At 40.1% G+C, this 15,985-nt stretch overlaps 1 protein-coding gene across 1 annotated transcript in view; it reads right to left on the reverse strand.

Moving 5' to 3' along the window:
* plekhm3 (pleckstrin homology domain containing, family M, member 3) overlaps positions 1–15,985 on the reverse strand; it is a 30,494-nt gene that overhangs the window by 554 nt on the left and 13,955 nt on the right. The window contains exons 4-7 of the mRNA XM_053439864.1: positions 13,544–13,689; positions 13,055–13,248; positions 9,342–9,405; positions 1,896–2,053 (exon numbers count right to left, since the gene is read on the reverse strand). Coding sequence (XP_053295839.1) covers positions 1,896–2,053; positions 9,342–9,405; positions 13,055–13,248; positions 13,544–13,689 — 562 coding nt within the window. The remainder of the gene's footprint in view (positions 1–1,895; positions 2,054–9,341; positions 9,406–13,054; positions 13,249–13,543; positions 13,690–15,985) is intronic.

Here is a 15,985-nt window from a genome sequence, read left to right on the forward strand (position 1 = left end):
ACCACACAACGATAGAGTAACTTGTGTCTTTTGCATTTGCTTCACAGTACAGTCCCCTGCTTGAGTTACCATTACTGACAGAAACAACAAACATTACACACGACATTACACATTTAATTGCTGTTTTCATAAATCCACTAACACAACATTTCCTGTTCCGTCTGCGTGTGAATGACTCAATCGACAGGGCTAGACTCAGTGAATCTTTACAGCTCTGTTCCAGTTTGTACAGTAGATTCAGCTGTTATCAGTTAACACTTAACACCTCCTCCACAAGCCATAAAACACAACTCAACAAGGAAGGTGTGTATGTGTGTGTCAACGTTTCCCTCCACAGCTCAGAGTCTTCTAAGAATCTGTCCTGATGGGCTGTTATCGCTCTGCTCTCTGTCGCTCTGACTATCGGTCGCAAAGACAAAGCTCTGGACTGTGTCATTAAAACAATCCCTCCACCTCCTCGGTGTTCCTAACAAGCAGCAGGCTCAGTCACGTTGCTCACACATGTAATGTGATGCCCTCACCAAACCTTAAAGGGTCAACTCGACAAGATCACCCAAATATCTACTTTCTTACTCCTGTCCAGCGTTTGGTCTCCATACAGAGAGTTTTAGTTGTGCGTAAGAAATGTCAGCAACATGCATTTTACTAGAGTGCCGACAGGAAACACAAGCAACTGACCCGGACGTTCTCACATACAGCCCCTCTGGAGAATTTCAGGAGAACGTCCGGACTTCGTGCTTGAAACCAGCATAAGATATTTAGCTCAACACCAGTACAATTGATGGAATAATGATTCTGCAACTCTTCTCGCTCATGGAAAATTTTTATGAAAAACTGAAAATCACCAGCACATGCTTCCTAGTAATAGCATCGGTTGTTACTGACCTCGCTCTCATCTGTTGATAATCCAAAGTAACCATGACAATGTTTGTGAAAACTACATTTTCATTTCTGAGGAGCATGTTTGTTTTTATGCTTTAAGTGCCACATCTACAATCAAAACCTGGTCAAATAAAACAAAAATTCTCTGTAGGTGTTTACTTTTTATTTCGGTCAACAGAATCGAACTTTGATGAAGTCAGGACCGGGCCCAAACATGTCAACTCCAAGGTCTTTGAACATCAACTCTGGACATGAGAACCAGGAACCAAACTGAATTGAACCTCTAGCTCATTGTTCGTCTTTTCTAATGTCGTATATCAGTTTGAGTCTGCACACCTCTGTGACTTTTCCTACTGCTCCCGTCTGGTAGGTTATTACTGTAAGGGAACATTCAGTCACTCTCCAGAGAAAATTTAGAAGTGCATGATGATGAGAGCTTTTTCATACACTCTCAGAAAAAGAAAGGTTCTTGATGCAACTCACTGCCTTTTAGAGAACTTCTCCAAAGGCTTCTGAAGGTAGACTGATCATGACACATATTTAAAAGGTGGATAAAGACACAAACTGACTCAGATTCAGTAAATACATCACAAACTGCAAACAAATTAGCTTACACTTTAGTTAAAAATTCGTAAAATGTTTAACTAAAGTGTAGCAAAATTCTGATCATTTTTTTTGTGTTGGCTGTGAAATAAAAGCACACTCAAGAGTACAAAGTGGGTTCATGTCCAGTTTTAAAAGATAAATGATTTCAGTCTTCAGGAAGTGTAGATTTTAGATTCCAAGGCTTAAAAGATGCAGCCTCATGTTAAATGACCAATCCAGGCCAACAGAAATCAAGCAAAGGAGGCATTCCTCAAGCTGTAGCTTCTTTATATGAATACAATCTTATACATGCTTGTTGGTCTTGTCTATCTTTTTACAAGTCAGATCAGATAAAAATCCTAAAATCCCAGATTACTTAAAATAAATATATGTCAAAAATGATTGAAATGTGTGCTGGGTGTGTGTACCTCTTGGTGGCGCTCTCCTGGAAGGGGTAGATGACCTGTCCGTTTTGGCAGAGCTCGCAGATGAAGCCTTTCTCTCGACACAAACTGCAGCTGAAAACATGGGAGCTGGCAAACTTGATCACCTTAGACAGGAAGGGAGCCAGTTTCCCATCAATCACCTGCAGGGTGAGGAGAGAGGAGGAAACGGGTGAGGAAAAATGACATGAAGAAAAACAGCAGCATTAGGCTGTAAATTGTCAGTCATGCTATTTTCAATTACATTTAAACATGTAAAATCCCATTTTGAATGGGTAAAATAAATGTATAATAGTGTATCATCTGGGTAGATTTGGTACAAGTCACTTTTTAAACTTGTTATGTAAGAAGATGCATAGAAATGGCAAAACAGAGAGGACAACCTTGTGGCACACCACTCGATTGTTTGAGTGTAGACACACACACGCAGACATCAGGCATAACATTGGACTAGGATCGAGTCTGTCGGGTTCAGGTCGGGCTCATTTATTTCTCTCTCTCTCTCTCTCTGTCAGAGTCAAACCTCTGTGAGGTGGCACTCTAACACACACAAAGGTGTGATTGAGACACTTTGTTACAAGTAAGAGTTAACACACACAGGTCTTGTTTGATTTCAAAGTATTCCTATAATGTGGTATTCCTATAAAGTATTCCGTCTTCCACCACTTAATTTTAAGACCGACTTTAAAATCACCACAAGAAAGTAGTATCCTCTTTGGCTTGGAGGGAAGACCGGAAAACAGGAGGAGAGGAAACTGAGGGAAGGAAGGAGGAAGACAGTAAATGAGGTGAACGCCTTTTAATGGCAACGCTTGGCAAGTTCCTTAAAGAGCTGAGTTTAGGGGGTTTTGGCAGCAGGGGGGTAGAGCTGCGTGGTCATGAATAGACAGTGGATTACTCAGAGAAACGGGGAAAAGAAAAGCTGTGCGGAATCTTGCAGAAAGTAAAAAATATATACAGGCACAAAGCTTTGTCGTATGATGTTAATAATTCCATCTTAGCCATGAGCGTAATGGAGGAGTGAAAGTTAGACAGAGAGAGAGAACAGTATAGAGTAAGAGAAAGAGTGGTAGAGATACAATATACAAGAGAGATCTTGAGAGAGAGCGAGAGCCTGTATTCAAGTGGTTCCACCTGGCAGAGCTCTGGACCTCCCAATTATAACCTCCTCATGCTGTTTGTTAGACGAGGGGAGAAGAGGAGGACATGAGATGGAGAGAGGAGGAAGAAACCACACACAAACAGAGGAAACACAGCACTGAGGTATTCTGATCCACTTTGCAGAAAATTACACATCAGGGACAGAGACTGCTGCACTTTACACCGAGATGAAGGGCAGCGAATGAGGCTTTCACTCACACAACACATTCTGCACAATATATGATGTATAATATCAAATTATCAGCAGCATCAATAGAAAGTAAATTATGTCAATTTGTCACTTTTCAAGCAAATTTGCCAAATATGACATCATTCCACCTTTGTTCCATATGATAGGAAACAGAATATCTCTGGGTTTTTGCCGAAATTAAACCAAAATAAAGACTTTAGATTAAAAACATTAAACTTGGTGGAGGGATGGGACACAGGGCAGATAAGAACCCGCGCAAATCCCGACAAAGGGCCGGATCCAGAAATTCACTTTCTTTGGCATTGGTGAAAACACACCCTATTTCACAATGTCCCAGGGAATAATCCATGGATGTTAATGAAAAAATATTATCTTTAGTGGGACTGATATCTATGAGTATGTGCAATTTCATGTACGTGTTCTACAACGTGATATTCTGGTGTCTGTCTGTCTGTCTGCAGGATTGATCAAAACTACAAAACAGATTTCAATGACATTTTGTGGAGTGGTGTTACGTGACTCGAGAAACAGTCCATTAAATGTTGTAGCAAAAAGGGAAAATGGACATATCCAGGATTAGTTTTGTCAGCACTTTCTTCAACATACTGAGATAGGGTGTTTGCCTTAGCAGAGTGCTTTCTGGGCCGTCTTCGTTTTATAAACTGTACAATGAACGGATTCCCCCAGAAAACAATTTATGATGGTTGTTACCTTGAAATGAGTTTAATAATACGCATATTATTATTGTTTTCTTATTGTCAACAGTCACAGGTTTAATAGAAAAAACAACAACTTTAAAATAAACGGTCTCTGTCCAGCACGGCCCACACCAAACCAACAGAGACTGCTCAGTCCGGTCCAGCCCAGTCCACATGACGAATGGCTCTCCTGATGGAGGCTGACAGCCTCAGTAATTAAGGACCTCTATAATTGGACTGGGCAGAATCAAACGACTGGCAGAACAGCTCTGGTGGCTGACTGGTACTCTGGAGGGACACTGGAAACAACGGAGGGAGACACATAAAGATGGATGGAGGGTGATAGAAGTAAATGGACGGATGAAAAGAGGGAAAGGGTGATATTAGAAAAACAACAAGTAAATCAAATCTAGCTTCTCGAAGGTGCTTGAAACCTGGATGCAATTTATCACAATACACACAGAGTCACTCAAAAAACCTGATAATTAATTTCTCTAAATTCAGAACCCTTTTCCTCGATTTTCCTTAAATGCCCAAACGCTTGCTGATACTGCTGTAAACACTTGCTATAAATATCCAGTGACGATATAATTAGCTATATTAAAGTCGCACTTGCCAGCAGGGTCACACTGGGACAATCACTCAAACCAGAACTTCCAAGTTCAACCCTTTTTAATTCGTACACTCGCCCATTCAACAAAGACAAGACTGAAGCCAAATATTGAGCGTCTGGGTCAACCAGCAGTCAAACCGCTGGCAGCTCTCTCAATGCTCTGATGGGCGTTCAAGGTCGACTGGGTCGGACCAACTTCTGTCTCCAGGACACACATAATTTGTTTGCGTGTCATAAATTAGATTTTTTTTCCAGATGATGAAGAATAAAAGATATTTCTGTTGCACAAAATTATATATACTGTCAGACTACAGTCTTTCCCTAACCTTTCCAATTTATTTTTCCTGTGCAGGAAGTAAAAGTAAAATAGCTCTTAGGTCACGAGGAGGTTGCAAGCTGACAGAACTTCTTTTTGATATATCACACATCGAAAAGGTTTGGAAACGTCTGCTCTATGCCGTTCACAACAGTAGAACAATGCAGTCACCGCAGATTTTATAAATGTAAAATATTTTGGTATGACAGGGCGAATATAAGTTAGAACCCCTCCAGAATAATATCAATTACGTTCATTCCCTATGAAACTTAAACTTCCTTCATGTCAACTGCATGTATGAATAAATGCATATTCAGCTAGAATGGCACTCAGACCTCCGACATGGTCTAACAGTCAATCAAGCTGCACCAGACACTCTTAGATATCAGACCCTTGAATTTGCTTATGTTTTTTCATCAAGATCAATGTACTATTCCTTGAGAAAGGCACAAAAATGTAAACAAAAAAACAAAAACAATAAACCTGCTTATCTCACAGTGTTGCTCGATCTGCCCTTTAAATCAAATCAGCCCAAAATCTGAATGGGTTCTCATACCTCACCCTTTCACAAAGTTTCTAGAATATGAAACAAATGAATGGTAATTATATTAGTAGCAATTTTTTTAAGTGATGGGAAAGAACAAAATACAGTCATCTTGCTTTCCATTTTAACATTTTCTCTTGCTCTGCTCTTTCCCCAGGTGCCAGACATAGCATAAGCATTGTGTCTCCTTCTGTAAATGTCCTGTCGAGTTTGACTATAGCTGCTGCTTTGGTCTGAGCTACCTACAACATTGAATTATTGAAAGACATAAATATGTTATTGAAAGTTTTAAAGGATTTGAAAAAACACAGACAGACAGGAGTTTAAACTGTGGAAAAGGACGATGGTCGCAAAGTGATTCTCTAGAAGCCTTCAGGAGAAACTCTCCAGATTCACATCCTTTAACCTCTTTCCCTCCAAATGACACCCACACACACACACACACATCCATCCTCTTAAACTCCTCCCCCTCAAGTTCAGCCTCTTTCTCTGCTCCACATCAAGTCTTTGTGCTCCAAAATCTCCTAATCCCCTAAAACTGCTGTTCAACAGCCGTTCGCCTGCCCTCCTCTCGCTCTCGCTTGCTCTCTCACACACGCATGCACGCACGCACGCACGCACGCACAGACACAGACACTCTACCACAGCTCCATTGAGAAGCTGGAAAGCCAGCTGGGATTACATGGCTGGAAAGACCAGGGTGAGCTCTGTTTGGATAACACCCTCTCCTCACACACACAGAATACTTGATGTATGTCGGTTGTCAGTGTACCCACAGTGGGCTCTGTCTTATCAGGGGGGTTCCCAAAAACTAAACTTAAAAGTAACCTCCCAGAGGTGGATATCTGTAAAAGCAGGACACTTTTTAACTCGTGATGATATGTCTCTATGACAGGCGATAAATAAGAGGCAAGGATTTTCAAAATGGATGATGTGGACATATACAGATAACAGCATTTAAACCAATTGACTTTGGATTTTACACACTGAAGAGCCATAAAATTCCCAAGAACCCAATGAAACCATGTGTAAGATACAGAAATGGTACAGGAACGATGCACCACCATTTGTATTGTGCCTCAACCATTGGATCAATGTCTCCCAAGGACAGGAATCATGACCACACAGATTTTATTCAATTTTTAAACTCCCCTATACCAACCTAAAGTATACATACCTACATACTATATTTGAACGATTCTTGTAGTTTGGAGTCAACAAAAATCAGGAAGTAGTAGCTCAATAGATTTAACGAACAACAAAGGACTAATCGCTTGCTACAGTGAGCAGAGAGTTTGTAGTTAAATGGGTTTTAGCAAATGTGTGGTACAGAAAGAGAGATGCCTGGGCCTTTTTTCACAACTTGCTTCACCTCATCTTAATTCTCCAGCATAAAAAGCTCCACATATGGAGATTATAGGTAGAGAGTAACTCCTTAGTGCAGGAATATAAATTGAGATTAGTCTTAATTTAGAAGTTTGTTTGTCAGCCGGACAAGTCAACAACTACTGAGCTGTTGGGTTAGGGTTCTTTTATCTATTCACTTGATAAAAGAATAGAACCTGAGCAAAGCAAGAATTTATGTGATTTGGTGCAGAAAAAGGGGCGGATCCAGGAGAATATATTTAATCCCTTTCTTTAAATGTATTACATTAGGTTGGTCATTTGGACACTTTCCCAGATTTAACATTGTTAGTTAGGGTGTTTGTCATAATTTTTATTGATTTCTCAGACAGGTTGCGGCTACTGATATTTGAGTGTGTGCAATTTAGTCCAGATATAAATAAGAATCTTGATGCAGTGAATTTAAATGTGATTTAACAAAGGGACCGTTGGGCCTTGGTCGAGGTATCATTCTAGTTTTGATAATTCCTTATATTATTAGTGTCACAAAGAATTCTCTTTGACTTCATCCTAGAGGTCTGTGTTGTGCATGAACTAACATTAAGCTCTAACTGAAATAAAGGCTGTGTGGAGGAACTGGAAATGTTTCTGATAACATTCAGCATTTACTTAAGAGGCCTCTGTGTGTGTGGACAAGTGTGAGTTGAGAGGCATGCCTGGCATAGAGGGGATGCCAGGGTGTCACTGTGGGAAGCCTGTTGCACAAACACAAGCACAAGCACAACTTCTTTCCAACTTCTTTAATCCTCACACAAAACCCTACGAACAATCCTTAAAACCAGTGGAGGAAAAGGGCAGAGTGCCCTTAAACAAACACATATGGTGTCTGCAGAATAAACTGGTTGCTAATAGGGGGATATGGGTGGAGGCTATTTGTCGGGAGGTGAATAGACTTGCGTGGGCCAGGGTTTAGCCAGGGGAGTTTAGCCTTCACTGACCTCTAGGCCAGAACAAAAAAAGCCATGTTGATTAAGAGCGTGATTTTATTCAGGAGGTGAATCAAAAGAAACAAGCTTGTTAATATGGAAAACCAATTAAGAGGAAGAGTGCTTGAGAATCTCAAAGAGAGAGAGAGATGAGAGGGGCAGAGATGGGGAGGTGAGAGGGGGGAGGAAAAGAGAAGAGAGAGCTGTGCAGACTCTTCCAAAGATAACCTATTGGTAAAATAAAACTAAATAGCCAGTTTCTAGTTTAATCACAGAGTTTAGCAGGTAAATAGAGAGAGGAAAACACACACACACACACTCACATAAAACACATGTATGCCAAGTGTCTGTGTGGGGCCAAGGGGATGTTGGGAAAAATTTAGGGATGTCACGCTTTGTCTTTCTGCCTGTTGATTCTGAATGTGACCAATTAGTGAAGCAGAGAGACACAGATTGTGGGAGTAGGGGGCCGAGGGGGGTTAGGAGGGAGGGTTCCAGTTTCTTTCACCGTGAGACCCTGTGGTCGAGCTCTGAGTCAGAGAGGGGTGAAAGAAATGGGCCAGGGTACAACATAATGAACACAATGACAAACAAAGGAACTTTTGAGTCATTTGTATTCGCTTTTTTCTCTGACCTGCCCCCACCACCACCACACACCACCAAAAATATCAGTTCAATGCTGAAAGGCCAGGGTGCGTCTCCTTTTTTATGATCTACTCTTAAAAAATTGTTTTAAATTCAGATTAATCCAGAGGTGGGAGGTGCAACTGGTGTCAACAGCAGATTCACCAGTAGAAATGACAGTTTCCCACAGAACTCATTTAATTTATGTCGTGGTGCGAGTGCATGCGCATGGCAGCTGAAACTATGAGCTCTGACTGTCTGTGCAGACAGTAAAAACTGTGGCGGGACACATTAGAATCTACTGAGCTGCCCCAGTCTAGTACTGAACGGGAAATACTGCTATGTAATTAGAAAATTGGCCAATTGAATATGTGATAATGAGCAATGGGTTGTTTTGAAATTGGAAAATACCCGCAGATATGAATTCTTTCCTCTGAGACAATTGTTTTCCTTGATCAGGGTACTTGGAAGAGCTAATCCTGATTTAATGGGACTATTAGAGGGAATTAGCTGTTCTTATAATCATTATGATATGGACACTTGCCAACAAACACAAGTATTGCATTACATTAAGAATAAAAGAGAATGATGTTATTTTGCACAACAAATCCCAGGATAATACTACACGACCAGTCTGTGGCTCTCAGGCCATTTGTTTCTACTGAAGGTTGAAATATTTTTGGAAATCCAATGAGAAATGAAAAGGCTCTGTAATTTGCAAAAAACATCTGAGCTGACATTTAGTCATTCCCCAAGGTTACTAAACAGAATGAATTGTTGTCCGAGAAAACAAAACACAGAATATCTGGTGAAATTTAAGACCAAAATGTGACTTTTTGACACAAAAATGATTATATGTCAAACACTGTCTTTTATTCAATCAGCGATACCAACATTTATGTTTAAATGAGTTGAAATGTAGCATCAAACTTAAACTGAAAGAGTGTGTGTGTACCTGCTGCAGGTCAGCCATGGAGTAGAGGTGAATGTGCTGTAGCAGATATTCTCTGGGAAAGATCCTGGGAAAGACACAAGAAAAACTATCAATGCATCTTACCATGATTCCTGCAGAACCTACAAAGTTAAGACATACGATCGTGTTTTGCCATCAGGTGACAAAACACAGTCAGGAGAGAGAGAGAGTGTGTGTGTCCTCTCAGACCACTAAGATGGATGGCACCATGTTAATTCCTGTCTAAGCTGTGATGAGTGTCACCAAAACACAAGTATGTGTGTGTGTATGATCCAGACGCCTCATGGTGATAGGCACCACTGATAAACTACTATGTTTGGCACGTTACTAATGGTTACCACATCAGCATTCATCACACACACACACACACACACACACACACACACACACACACACACACACACACACACACACACACACACACACACACACACACACACACACACACACACACACACACACACACACACACACACACACACACACACACACACACACACACACACACACACACACTGATGACTGTGTAGTCAGTACCCAGGTGAACACACCCTTGAAGTGTGTGCTGATCATGATAAAAGCACTTGAGCACTAAAACATTTCAGGATTAGATTACAAACAGAAGAAACATGGATCCATGCGTGTGTGGAAATTCACACACAAACCGACAACTCACAATATTTGTATAAGCCATGTTTGTATTTGATTCCATTTTTTTCTTCTGTATTTTAAATGTTCTTTTCACTCTAGAAGATACACCTTTCATTAAATATCTGTCATCACTCAGCGGTTAGGATTGTTAACTGAAGGAGGGTCTGACCTGAATAAGTGTGTGCTTGTGTGTGTGTAGAGGAAGGTCATATTACATGTTACAGTCTAATGCAAATCAAAAACTAGATCTATGAAATGAATCTTATCTGGTTCAGTTATTGTTGACACGGTGTCAGTGAAGTGTCGATACAACTTTTTTGAAAGCTAAAGGTTTTTCACTTGTCGTTTACACACAAAGTGGATAAGGATCATGTTTCTGAACCAGAAAGTTCTGTTGTTGATTTACCACTCATTTGTGACTGCTGTTACCGCTCATAAACGACACAAGTCACCTTGATCGCCCCATTGTGGCTGGTTGCAGTAAAGGTCATAAAGCCTGCCTCCTCCATGTTAGTTGATGGAACATGGTCCAAACTAAAAAGTCAAAGTACACGTCAAACACATTTTTCTCAAAGATGGTTTCTGTAGTTTTAGGTAGTTTTTTTAAACCCAGCGATAAATGTTTAAGCGTACATTTTTCTGATAATGTGTCAAAAACTCATGATTAAAAGTCTTCTCTCTCGTTACTGAGCCGACACACAACACAAGCAGAACCTCACTATGAAACAATTTTTCTGTCTCCTTTGCAACATGTTATCACAGATGTAAACCTTTGATAGCACAAAGTCATAAACACAGCCTATAGTGTCTCATGTGGTTGGATGTATGACCGTGGCTCTCTGCTCGTGTGCAACAGACATCTCTCCTCAGATTCTCCTGAAGGAGACTGATGACTAGGGGAAGGTTTTAGCGCCATGGCCCTCATCAATCCTACAGTGTTTGGAAGTGGCGGGGCACTAGCCGGCACTAGCTAATGGGACAGAAGTAAACACAGCACACCACGATGCTGCTCTGCTTTGCTTTGCAACAGGGAACCATTAATATGTTTTTTTAGAGAGTAGATAAAAAATACTAGTACTTTCAGTTAGAAGGTAGTATCCAAGCCTGAGGACAAATATTTGAACAATGGGACATTTAAACAATTCATAAGGACTAAAATAAAGACTTTACTGTTAAAGCATGTCACATTTTTTATAAAAAATAAAAAAATCAGTTTTATTCTGCTTCTATACATTTTCAAAATCTAAAAACATGGCTTACAGCGCTTAAACCAAAACAGCAAGAAAAAGTAAGTGATACCTAAAATTTCTCAAAATAATTTCTGATTGTTATGATTATCTTTAGGTTCGTGAATTGATACTATCAATTGTATTAAAGTATATATTTTTTGCCTTTATTTGACAGAGACAGTGACAGAGAGACAGGACAGAGTGGTAGTGAAAAGGGAAATGAGACGCAGTAAATGATCTGGCCAGCTGGGAATTTAACCGAGAACCTGATGCTGAAGACATACTTCCATGGAATGCAATCTAATAATCATTTGTTTATCAGGTCCCTCCAATTCAATCAATTTAAAAAAAAGCACAACAGTCATTGTAATGAATACGTCATTTAACAATGTAGATTGGAAAAAATATTTGAACTTCGAGACTGATGGTATCAACTAAAGCTAATTGGGGTTAGGAGTTTGCAAATCCAGATTCCAGTAAATAAAACCAGATAGGAGATCTGGGTTAGTCAATCAAACATTATGAATGGTGAATGGTGCCTTGCAGGAAAAATTTGATAAGGTGACTGATGGTTTGTTTTAAAGAGTTTATACATAAGATTAAACATTCATCTGTCGAGAGTAAAACTAAGTGGCTATAAATAGAGACCGTTTATTTTAACACCAGAGGCTTAAAAATAATCCCTGGAGGTGGTTAACATGTTTGTTAACATCTCATGGCTGCAGCGAGGAAACCACGGAGGAAGCTGCTCTTCTCCAAAACAAACTTTACAAAAACCACAGTGACAGTGTGCAACACAACTGCGAAAATGTTGTGCGGACCGATGAAACTAAGTTGGAATTGTTTGAGAAGAGCACACATCACTAAATATGGGTTAAAAGGAGAACTGCATACCAAACTGACAACATCATTACATCAGTGAGACATGGAGGAGGGAGCATCATGAAGCAATCTTTTAAGTTTATTATTGTGTTAATTCATTCTTCACAGTTTTATATTTTTTGGGGGGGGGTTACAGTGAAAGAATATCTTTAAGAGTTTAGTGTTTGCTGAGGTGAATGATTCTTTTTTAGACATGCTCCATCAGATCAGAGTGTATAAGTGACCTGGAACAGGGCGAGGAGCATCTATCACAGCTCACAGACGAGGCTTTCAGACTGGGACTCCACTCAGATAAACAGTCACAGCCCCCCATCTCACTCACACACACACACACACACACACACACACACACACACACACACACACACACACACACACACACACACACACACACACACACACACACACACACACACACACACACACACACACACACACACACACACACACACACACACACTGTGTGTGTGGCTGGAATGCATGCAGATACAAGTTATGGCACTATACACACATGCACTCAGACATACACCCACAAACACACATACACAGATCATACGAGGAGATGTTAACAGTCTGTATAATCAACTGTCTGGTCATCAACAGGGGGAATATCGCAAATATTTAAGTTCATCCGTCAGCGTGACTGATGAAGCAGGCTCTTCATGTTAAACAGAAAAATAATATCTGATGTCTCCTGTGTGTGTAGAAAATAACTAAGAATTAGCTCAACATCTACGGTCAGTGGAAGATTAAGTTTGTTAAAGTTACATTAATTTGGGCTTTAGGTCTTATCAGTGTCTAGACATTTTCCGATACTTCCTAATTTGACACATTTTTCACAAATATAACCAACACAGAGAGGATTCTGAATAACGTGATTTTACTTGCACCAACAGAAATGCACCAACCCGCACAACTTCACTGCCAACCTACCGTCGTCGGAGGTCCTCTGCAACGGTTGCCCGGCAGCTGAACAGGTAGGCCCGCAGCGACTGTAGCCGCTGCCGGAGGCGTAGCACAGTGCTGAGAGGCTCACAGTGCTCGTACAGACAAGGGTTGAGCTGCTGGACGTCAAGCAGAGGCTCCTCATACACAAACTCCAGGAATTCTTTGGCCTGTTTAGAAACCTGAGGAAGAACATCAGAGTCTATATTAGGACGACTGCACCAAGGAAATCAATAACATTAGTGAAAATCCATTGTAATGGATTGATGTGTTAATTTAATCATCTTTATACGCAGATTAAACTATGGAAATATAATGTGTTCAATGGGGAATGTTTCAGGAGCTGGTTTTGTCTTCACATTTGGAGGATGCCAGGATAGCTGTTTCACAATTTTCTTTATGCTAAGCCATATTAACATCTTCTGGTTGTAACGTCAGATTGTGCGTGCTTGGTTGTGTGTATGTGTGTTGTCCCACCTTGTGCTTGCTGGTGTCCCAGTTTCGCAGCAGGCGAGCTGGGATGAGGAAGGAGTTGTCCTGATGGCAGCTCTGGCAGTAGTACCAGCCGCTGTAGCAGCAGACCTTTGCCTTTCCTCTGGACAGGCCAACTGGACGCTGACAACCTGAGGAGAAAAACAATCGGTGAGAGTGTAAGTGTTTGTGTACATATTTATAACAAAATGAAGGTACAAGATCACGATCTACAGAAAGTCTCTAATCATAATGAAACCAGTTTAGTCCCTTTAAAGGAAGTGAAAGTTGGATTCACTAATGCAACAAACTTCCAATTTAATGCGGTGCAATAATCTCAAGACCTATTAAACAACCTGCATGCAATAAAATGATGGCTTCAATAAAACGCTACATTTTGTAATGTCTATCAATGGGTCCCAACCTGTTAATCAGCCCTAAAGTGTTGCACCATAGAGCTCTTGGTGTCATTCAATCGGCTGGAGCAGCAGTTAAAAGGAACAAAAAGGTTGTGGAGCAAATAACTTGATGTTAACATGTGTCAGTTTATTGCCCCTCACTAAAAACCACACTAATCCAGCCGAGTAAACCTGTAGATAATAAACAAGATATGTCTACGTTTAAAACCCCAAACTGTCAAATCTATCTTTTACATTTATTTATCATATAGTGAACAATACTAGTTTAGAAATAAACTAGAGGTGAGGAAAGTTTTACTGTTATTTCAAAACGGTTCACTGTAATTGACTTTGGACTCCTGATTGCTGTGTTGGAGAAAATGGACATACTTGAATAACAAGAGGAAGGTGAGGAGAATTTCAATAGTGTGGGGACGTCATGGTTCAAAGTTGGTTTGAAACTGTGATAATCTGCTGAATCTCTGTATTATTTCATTAATTGGGTTCTATGTTAAACATGTTGGTTTCTTGTTCGTTTTTTCTATTTAATGTGTTTCTATTTGATGTTTTGTAAATATATGACGTAATATTGTGTTCCTTTCTGTTGATTGCATGTCCATACGGTTGTCCATTTACATACAAGACTAATACAAATCTAATCAAAATAAACAATAAATAATACACTGGAGGTGAAGAGAAATAATCCTGTTTGATTTTATTCTCCTGTCATCGAAATCTACCTGACAAATTCATTCGAAGTTTCTAGTCTTGGCTCTTCCAGTAGTCACAACAGCAGACTTCAAGACAAAAGTGTGTTGTAGAACTAAAAGACCAACAGATCCTCTGCTCTATTCATCTTGATCGCTGCCCAATGGTATGCTTTGTCTGCCAGACCCTTTAAAGTTCATTTTCACAGTGACAGGTGTCCCTTATCCATATGATCTGGGAGGGAGGACATGGGGCCTGAATGAAAACAGCAAGTGAAGATAGGTAGAGAAGAGAGACGGGAGACTTTTATCTAGGTTTTCAAAAAACAGACGGAAAGCTAGGGACAACAGAAAAAGAGGAAGAGCAAAGGAAGAAGGAACGTGTGTCAGCCTGTTTGTGAGTGGTGCCTCAACATAAGAAACAACACAGCCAAAAAAAAGGGGAAACAGAAAAAGGAGAAGAATGAGACTATCGAGAGATTGGAGAGAAAGAATTGAATGAAAGAGAGGAAGCTCAAACAGGGACAGATGAAAGAAAGATTAAACAGAAATGAATCCAGGTCCCTTTTCTATCAGATAAGAATCTTAAAAGACAATATAGTCTAATCAGCAATGTGAGCTGGTATCCTGCTTCATCTGACCAAACGAAAGGGGGAAAAAAAAATCATGTTTGTTCACCAGAAAGACTGAATGATGGACTGAACTACATCACTTACTACTACTCCTACAATCAGTTAAGAATTTTGTTTTAAACTACTGATTACATCTTTGGTATATAAGTGATAAATGGTGTTTGTCCTTAATTTTTTCAAAAAATATACACATACAACCATAAGAATTCCTACAATTTTGGTCTAATTTTATCCATTTTGACAATCGAGTTTTTACGTGTGTTGTTAACCAATGCAGATCCTGACCCGGATCGCCCTGTTAGACTTGGCTGAGTTATCACAAACATTTCTTTTCAGTCAATAAAACTGCTTACAGACCTGCATTTAACTCAAACAGTTACTTCTGAACTTTTCCTGCCAGCCCCCTGGTAAAATGTCTGGAATACGTTAGCCCATATGACAATACAGAGAGAAATGTGCAGAGGATTTGCCGCAGGCGAGTGGGATTGTTGATGATGTTTCTAACACGAGATTAATACTATTAATCAACTTTCAATTGTCGGATTCATGTTTTGATACTATTTCTCTTTATGGGACTTTGTATTTTACATCTGGTATTAATTTGCCTTATTTTAAACTCATCAAGTGATCCTAGATTCAGAGAAGTTACAGCATCATATGCCTGAGGGACTTCTACAGCGGGCAGGGTGAGGGTCGAGAGAAACATTGACA

The sequence above is a fragment of the Pleuronectes platessa genome, chromosome 14 (genome assembly GCF_947347685.1).
Source record: "Pleuronectes platessa chromosome 14, fPlePla1.1, whole genome shotgun sequence".
Lineage (NCBI taxonomy): Eukaryota > Metazoa > Chordata > Actinopteri > Pleuronectiformes > Pleuronectidae > Pleuronectes > Pleuronectes platessa.